Here is an 8,390-nt window from a genome sequence, read left to right as displayed (position 1 = left end):
TCCGTCGTGCTACAAATGTGGCAACACCTTTTATTTCGAGGAAAGATGTGTGAACATCAGCATGACAAAGTTTGTACAAAGTCCACAATTTAAAAATGAAGTATCACTGCAACTCGTGATTCCACACATTTTAGCAAAATTAAAGTGTCAACAAACCCATGCCGTGTCGTACAAAAATAAATCAAACTTCAGTTCCACAGAGCACAATAAATATTTATACAAAATTCTGTCTTAATAAATGGTCACTTAAATTAACTTAGAAATGAATATGAACAATAAGTTATAATAAATAAACTCTGATGACTCACGATAATTCCATATGAAAGGTCAGCATTCTAGTATGAGACACTGTGATCCCCTATATAACATCACAGGTAACTTTGATTGGATATTATTACCAATGTTAGGTGAGCAGCAGATTTGTGCTTAAAACCCCTTTCCATTGTACACAGGTGATAACAAAACCGAGACTACCTATTACTCTACGAGAAGCATCACTATATGGCGAGAAGCTGCAGACACACGGGGATGCAGAGGCCGATATGAACAGCGGCGGCGGCCGGGGCCTGGCAGCAGGCGCCGGCCCTGGCGTCAGCTCTCGAAGGCAATTCTGAGCGTGGCAGCTACGACTACGGCGAACAGAGAGGGCCCCGAGCAGCTGCAGAGCCCCAGTCGTTACACACCTTTTCCCAGCTCGTCCCTGGAGTCCTCGTGAGAATGGAGTGTGTGTACAGTGAGCGTATAAAGTGCCGCTGGGATGTGGTTATATACATGTCCACGAGGTCGGGCATTGGATCAGAGTCTGTGGGAGGCCCGGCAGCCCCCTCAGCACGGCGTCGGGTCCGCCCGCGGGCCCCGGGTCCTCCGGGCCGGCGTCGCGAGGCTGGGACGCGGATTGCACACCTCTGCTCGGACACAGAGGACAGGTGAGTGCAAATAGTCGACTGGCACGTTGTGGGGACAATGACCCTGTAAGTCCTGTTCTGCTAAAAATATTTTTTTAATTTTTACAAAACCCATCTTTTTTTCATAACAAAATTTTAAAGTACTTTTGTACTTCCTGTGTGACATCTAGACATGGAAGGAAGTGATGCCATGATACGGCCGGGAGTCCTCGGGGCAGACCGGTCAGTCTCAGGTCGCCGGGGACACGGTGGTCTCCGGGGGCAGACACGTCCGGGGAGCTCGCGACAGAGAAAGTGCTGAAGGACATCCAGGACACCTACTTGGAGGCCCCGTCCTCGGGCAGCTCGGGCAGCCGCTGGCAACCCTCCGTGGCCGCTGCCTCCACACAGGCCGGACTCCAGGGCCTGGGGAGTGAGCCCCCAACGGGGCCAAAGGCTCACCGAAGCCGGAGTCGGTGGGAGGGAGGGTTCTGAGCAGCTTTGCCACCGAATCCAGCAGAAAATTCAGTCCCGTAACTCGAAGACTCACAAGTCCTTTCCCTTTATGCCCCAAATGCAAAATAATCACAACAGCAATGACAGTGTTGAAGGTGGAGGGGGAATAAGTACTCGTGAGTGAGCTCTGAGCGGAGTGAGCGCGGACTCCTTGGCCAGGCCTCCCTGCAGCAGAGCCAGTGGAGGCAGGGACGCGGGAGGATGGCTCGGAGTTCACTGGGGGGAGAAGTCTTCGCTGCCTCCTGCAGCCCCTGTGGGAGCTCTGTTCCCAGGTCTCACACGCCACGCTCAGGAGCAAACCAGAAGGTGCTGCGTAAGCTGCTTTGCATCTTCTGCCAAGTGTCCATGGCTTGATGTTCTTACAACAAATTACTTATCTCATTTCTTACAGTTAATCCATATGCCATTTCCTTGGAATTCAAAAAACCTCACTTATTGCCCCCACCATACACCATCCTCCTAAAACAAACAAACAAAAAAATCACATAATATTTCCAAGCATTGTTCAAAAATAAAGCATTTTTTTGCAAACAATTCTTGCTATGAAACAATATGCACACAAAATGTACTTCTTAAATTCCATAAAATCCTCCAACACGAGGTGAAATGACGATGTCTGAAACGTGGCTGCACCACCTCATGGTCATTCAAAGCCGTTTCTTTTTGTCCATTTCAGTTCAAAATACTAAAACATTTAACCGCTAAGCATTAAAAAGAATGTACACTCTATTTTGATCAGCTTACCTCTTCAGAAATATATATATCCCCCCAAATGTGCACACATTAGCAGCTATGAACATGACATGGAGAACCACACTATGTCGCTCATGTGAAACGTACGCAACGTGAATGTGTCCACACTATGTGCAGGTGCTATTGTGAGAGCGGGACGTGAGGCCATGGAGTCTCTGGGCGGGACACTCGGACAGACATGCGCACGGGTGCGCTCGGGCGGGGCAGCAGCAGGGCGACAGGCGTCCTTTCTAGCAGGTTCCGCCACTACGTCACTGAGCAGCTGGTCAGACCTGAATTCCTCTCACAGCCTGCTTTATATTTTCCAGGAGGGCTTTATTTTCTGGGCTCTGATAACGATCTTGATTTGTATACATGTCCGTCAAAGTAGTCACGTATGCATCAAAATTTTGTTCATTGATTGGGTCCTACGAGATATTAAATAGTAGTTCATACACAGCTTTTATTTTCTTCATAGGAATTCACATTAGCATAAAAAGCATCACAGCCTAGGCCACTGTCTGCATCGTATTAAAGGCCTCCTCGGAGCACACTTACTCTACGGGCGCCCTGACCAGCCACCAGCGCTCTATGCAGGCAGCGCCATGGTGGGCGTCTCCGCGAGCGGTCACCACAGACATCTCCTCCCGGTGGCTGGGCAGCCACCAGTGCCGCCTGCACTCTCAGTCACTTACCACGGCGGCAGTTGGGTGTCAGCCAGACTGTGGGTCAGGGACCGGCCAGGTGGGCAGTCGGGAGCCGACTCAGTCACTTACCATGGCAGCAGCTGGGTCTGAGACTGTGGGTCAGGGGCTGGTCAGGTGGGCACGCAGGGAGGAGACTCAGTCACTTACCATGTGCGGCAGCTGGATGTTGGCCAGACTGTGGATTAGCGACTGGCTCAGGTTCGCCAGCTCGTGCAGCAGAGACTCGTTCTGCTGCTCGATCACTTTGTTCTCCTCCTCGATGGTCTTCAGGCTGCTCTCCATGGTGGTGATCTGAGAGGCACAAAGTGTGGACACAGGGAGCTGGGCTCCGCCCACAGGGAGGGGCACGTCTACCGATGCAAAGAGAGGATCTCTTTGCTTAAATAAAAAGGCTTCAGAGGTTAAGAATCTGTCATTTTATGGGGTTGGCCTTCCTGCTCATCCCACACAAACACCAGCAACCAGGTGACCGATGGCCACTGGCTCCAGCAACGCCCCCCCTAAAACTGCAGAGACCGATGTGGGGAAGCACAGGGAAAATGAGCAAAGCCAAAGGGCACCTCCCAGTGCTGGTCCTTGAGGTGGCAGGAGCAGCTGGAGCACAGGTGGAAGGGGCTGGAGCCCAGGGGGCAGGAAGGGGCTGGAGCCCAGGGAGCAGGAAGGGGCTGGAGCCCAGGGGGCAGGAAGGGGCTGGAGCACAGGGGGCAGGAAGGGGCTGGAGCACAGGGGGCAGGAAGGGGCTGGAGCACAGGGGGCAGGAAGGGGCTGGAGCACAGGGGGCAGGAAGGGGCTGGAGCACAGGGGGCAGGAAGGGGCTGGAGCACAGGGGGCAGGAAGGGGCTGGGACACAGGGGGCAGGAAGGGGCGTGACTGACCTGAGTCCTGAGCTTGATCATGTCGGCCTCCATCTGTGAGTTGGACTCGTTCAGCTCCTTGATTTCTTCGTCCAGCTGTTTGATTTCTTCGTCATTCTCTATCCCTGCCCCGGCGAACATAAACCAAGTGCATTATAACTCTGCTCAGGGAACACCACGTGAGAATCCCCAGTTTTCTTATTTAAGACTAGTGACCCGGTGCACGGATTTGTGCACATTGAAAGGAAATTAATTAGAAGGCGGCTGACGGGGCGGGACTGGGCAAGATGGGCTGGACACGCCCTGGAGCCAACCTCCTGCGGTCCCTCCCCGGCGTCTGCAGAGTGAGGGGGGTCCCTCCGGCAGGTGGGGTCCCTCGGCCTGGCCTGTGGGGATCGGGTCGAAACCGGCTCTCCGACTCCCCCCCGAGGGGTCCCGGAGTGGGAGAGGGCGCTCTGCAAAGCTGCTGCTGTACAGGGTGTGGAACGCAAACACAAGTGTGCAGTGACCAGATTCAGGACTGACAGTGCCCCAGCAACAACATAGCCCACGGCTGATGTGCCCCACGAGGAATCGGGCTCCCTCCTCTCTGGTTTCGGGGTGCATCACCCGAGAACCGCTGCTGCCAAGTCACTGCAGCTCGGCAGCTGCTGCATTGAGCGTCTGCCCCCTGGTGGTCAGTGTGCATCATAGCGACATGTCAGATGGTCAGACACTTAGCATATTAGCCTTTTATATAGATAGAAAATAGTCATGTTTGCGTGTCCTTCTGTCCCCAACCACTGCCCTCCTTTCAGTTAAGGCCCTAAAACCAGACACAATCAGCTGGGGTGCGCAGACAGCACTGAGGGTCACCCTCCGGGGTGACTGACCGGAGCCGCGGGGGTGACCTCACTCGGCCAGGCGCGCGCTCGGGGACACACTTTCCTTGGCTCTGCGCTTGTCCTGAGGGTCAGAGTGCTGGTTGGGGTTACAAGTCACTTTTGGCAAGTGGGCGAGTGCACAGGGATGGAACTGCAGGTCCCCGAGGCTGGCACGTCCTCCACGCCTGATGGGGTGGCAGCACTCAGAGGAATGGACTTTGCAGACGGATCAGGAACCCCAGGCCTGGGGGGCTCAGAGAGAAGGCGGAGCGGAGGGGCCCCGACTCTGGTCCTGGGGGAGGCCGGATGGGGCAGAGGCACCAAAGGGGAGCCTTGGGGAGAAACCGCTAGAACCCCGGGTGTGGGACTCCTGAGGCACTGCTGTGACTGGTGAGGTGATGGGTGCTTGGGGAGGACTCTCCCGGGTAACAGGCTTTATCTTAAGGGACAGACCTGGTCCGTCCCACTTGGTCTCTAACTGTGCTCAGATGTGGTGAAGCCAGCGGACCGAGCGCCGACCTGTGACTGCGGCCAGTCCTGAGCTGGGGTGGGGTGGGTGTGGGTGGTGGTAGTGGTGTGGGTGATATGGGTGTGGGTGATGTGGGATGGGTGGTGTGGATGCTGGTGTGAGGGTGTGGTGTGGGTGTGGGTGGGTGAGGTGTGGGTGTGGTGTGGGTGTGGGTGGTGGTAGTGGTGTGGGTGTGGGTGATGTGGGGGTGGGTGGTGGTAGTGATGTGGGTGGTGGTAGTGGTGTGGGTGGTGGTCGTGGTGTGGGTGGTGGTCGTGGTGTGGGTGATGTGGGGGTGGTAGTGGTGTGGGTGGTGGTGGTGGTGTGGGTGTGGGTGATATGGGGGGGTGTGGTGTGGGCAGCAGGGGGTGGTGCGGGTGGGTATGGTATGGGTGGTGGTAGTGATGTGGGTGGTAATGGTGTGGGTGGTGGTTGTGGTGTGGGTGTGGTGTGGGTGGTGGTCGTGGTGTGGGTGATGTGGGGGTGGGTGGTGGTGTGGGTGGTAGTGGTGTGGGTGGTGGTAGTAATGTGGGTGTGGGTGATATGGGGTGGGTGGTGGTCGTGGTGTGGGTGTAGTGTGGGTGGTGGTAGTGGTGTGGGTGGTGCTTGTGGTGTGGGTGGTGGTCATGGTGTGGGTGGTGGTAGTGGTGTGGGTGTGGGTGGTGGTCGTGGTGTGGGTGGTGGTCATGGTGTGGGTGTGGGTGGTGGTCGTGGTGTGGGTGGTGGTCATGGTGTGGGTGTGGGTGGTGGTAGTGGTGTGGGTGGTGGTAGTGGTGTGGGTGGTGGTAGTGGTGTGGGTGGTGGTAGTGGTGTGGGAGGTGGTCGTGGTGTGGGTGTGGGTGGTGGTAGTGGTGTGGGTGGTGGTCGTGGTGTGGGTGGTGGTCGTGGTGTGGGTGTGGGTGGTGGTAGTGGTGTGGGTGGTGGTCGTGGTGTGGGTGGTGGTAGTGGTGTGGGTGGTGGTCGTGGTGTGGGTGGTGGTCGTGGTGTGGGTGGTGGTCGTGGTGTGGGTGGTGGTAGTGTGGGTGGTGGTAGTGGTGTGGGTGGTGGTCGTGGTGTGGGTGGTGGTCGTGGTGTGGGTGGTGGTCGTGGTGTGGGTGGTGGTAGTGTGGGTGGTGGTAGTGGTGTGGGTGGTGGTCGTGGTGTGGGAGGTGGTCGTGGTGTGGGTGTGGGTGGTGGTAGTGGTGTGGGTGGTGGTCGTGGTGTGGGTGGTGGTCGTGGTGTGGGTGGTGGTAGTGGTGTGGGTGTGGGTGTGGGTGGTGGTAGTGGTGTGGGTGGTGGTTGTGGTGTGGGTGGTGGTTGTGGTATGGGTGGTGGTAGTGGTGTGGGTGTGGGTGGTGGTGGTGTGGGTGTGGGTGGTGGTGGTGTGGGTGTGGTGTGGGTGATGGTCGTGGTGTGGGTGGTGGTCGTGGTGTGGGTGATGTGGGGGTGGTAGTGGTGTGGGTGTGGGTGGTGGTGTGGGTGTGGTGTGGGTGGTGGTAGTGATGTGGGTGTGGGTGGTGGTCGTGGTGTGGGTGGTGGTCGTGGTGTGGGTGGTGGTGTGGGTGCGGGTGGTGGTCGTGGTGTGGGTGGTGCCGGGTGGGTGGTGGTGTGGATGTGGGGGTGGGTGATACGGGGGTGGGTGGTGGTGTGGGAAGCAGGGGCGGTGCGGGTGGGTGGTGGTGTGGGTGGTAGTGGTGTGGATGTGGGTGTAGGTGGTGGGTGATATGGGGTGGGTGTGGGGTGGGCAGCAGGGGCGGTGCGGGTGGGTACCGTTGCTGGCGCGCTGCCGGATGGTCAGCATCTGCTCCCCAGACAGCTTCGCCTTCTTCATGGCTGACGTGGCTCGCGGGCAGCCTGACAAGCTGGGGACAAGATGGGAAATGCATTAGTCGTGGGTCTCGGGAGTGGACGCGGTTATGAGCGGGGCCAGTCACTGCGTCATCTCCTTCGGTTGCTGTGACTCAGGGCCATGTGGACACCGGCGGGGGCAGCGGGGCCTGGGGTCCCCCAGTGGTCAGTGGGCACTGACACGAGGTGGGATTTGAACCAAAGGCAAACACAGCAGACGCAGGCAGTGAGTTCACTGCACACTCAGGCCTCTCAGGGCAAAGCACACACCCTGCCCCCCCACCCCCAGGAGGCCACTTCCAAGTGTCAGGATCTCATCTGACAGCCTTGAAACCAGTGCCAATGTCGCCCAGTGGAGGGTTTGGTTCTGACGCCTGCCTTCCCTTGGCTTGGCCTGTGCTGAGCTGGTCCGTGGTCTCCTGCCTCCTCCTCACCGTGTGCGTCCTCTGCACCAGGAGCCCCTGCGCGGGCCCAGCTGGCCTCCCTCCCCTCGTCTGCCTGCGGGGCGAGGCTCCTCACAGGACCCTCTGCGCACGGCCAGGGGCCAGGGGCCAGGGGCACGTGACTGGAAGCTGCACACGCGTGTGCATGTAGTGACATCCGATGGACCACTGTGCGTGCGTCCTCCTCAGTGCTGTGCGGGCCGTGCATGCACCACCACGGACGGCGCGGACCGCTCTTGGCCTGACGGGCTCGGTGCCCACACTGACACCTGCGTTTCCTCGGGGGGTGAGCTCTCCGCCGCTCGCGGCTCACGCAGAGCCCGGTGCTGGTCCTGAGGGACTGCCCCTGGGTCGGGAGTCTCCATAACTGTTGCTCTTCCCTGGACTTTGCTGATGGTGCCTCCAGATTTTCAGGGGACCGGGCAGCGGGCCCTCAGCCCAGAGGGGTGTCACCAGCCCCAGCCCCAGCCCTCTGCATCCCTAAGGGCAACCCCCAGAGAATTCCAGGAGCAGATGGGGCAGGAGGCGCCGAGGGCCAGGCGAGTCACCTGAGGGCTGTCCGTCCAGTGGCCAGTCTCAGGGCTGTTTCCTGAGCTGACCTGCTCCTCAGGCTGCCCCAGCCCCTCCTCCGTCCCCTCAGTGCCTGTGCTTGTCCTCGCTGGGCCCTGGGCCTCAGCGCCTGCACCACCGTGAGCCCCCCGTGCTCCCTGATGGGCCACCCTCCTGGAGGGGCGCCTCTCCCAGCACAGCTGTGTCCTAGCAGCCCTCTGAGATGGGTCCCTCTGCAAGGCCCAGCTCCCGCCTCTCTGCCTCTCCGTCCCCGCTGGGCCACACGGCCTGCAGCCGGGAGTGCGCCCTCCCAGTGGACCCCCCTTCTCCCCAAGTCTGTCACTACATAGGGCCAGTCTGCCCTGCGCCCTCAGGACCGAGGCCAGGGCCCCACCCCAGCAGCCCTGCCTCTGGGCTGCAGGCTCCGCCTCGTTCGCATCCTTAGTGGTCTCTCCATCCTACCCAGAGGCCTGTCCTCTGTCCTCAGGGACCCAAAGGTCTGAGAGC

The 8,390-nt window shown here is 58.7% G+C and overlaps 1 protein-coding gene across 9 annotated transcripts in view; it reads right to left on the bottom strand.

Annotated features, from left to right (window-relative positions):
• The window catches only part of MYT1L (myelin transcription factor 1 like), a 301,658-nt gene continuing 293,268 nt past the window's right edge, over positions 1-8,390 (bottom strand). For 7 of the 9 annotated variants that reach the window (XM_036335449.1, XM_036335454.1, XM_036335453.1 and 4 more), the window contains 4 exons: positions 6,814-6,905; positions 3,715-3,818; positions 2,987-3,130; positions 1-2,560 (listed from right to left, as the gene is read on the bottom strand). In XM_036335449.1, coding sequence (XP_036191342.1) covers positions 2,420-2,560; positions 2,987-3,130; positions 3,715-3,818; positions 6,814-6,905 — 481 coding nt within the window. In that variant the 3' untranslated portion in view covers positions 1-2,419. The remainder of the gene's footprint in view (positions 2,561-2,986; positions 3,131-3,714; positions 3,819-6,813; positions 6,906-8,390) is intronic. The other 2 variants (XM_036335455.1, XM_036335456.1) reach the window with 1 other exon arrangement.

Source organism: Myotis myotis, unplaced genomic scaffold (assembly GCF_014108235.1).
Source record: "Myotis myotis isolate mMyoMyo1 unplaced genomic scaffold, mMyoMyo1.p scaffold_m19_p_14, whole genome shotgun sequence".
NCBI lineage: Eukaryota > Metazoa > Chordata > Mammalia > Chiroptera > Vespertilionidae > Myotis > Myotis myotis.
Note: the sequence above shows the minus strand (reverse complement) of the source record. Positions and strands in the feature narration are given on the sequence as shown.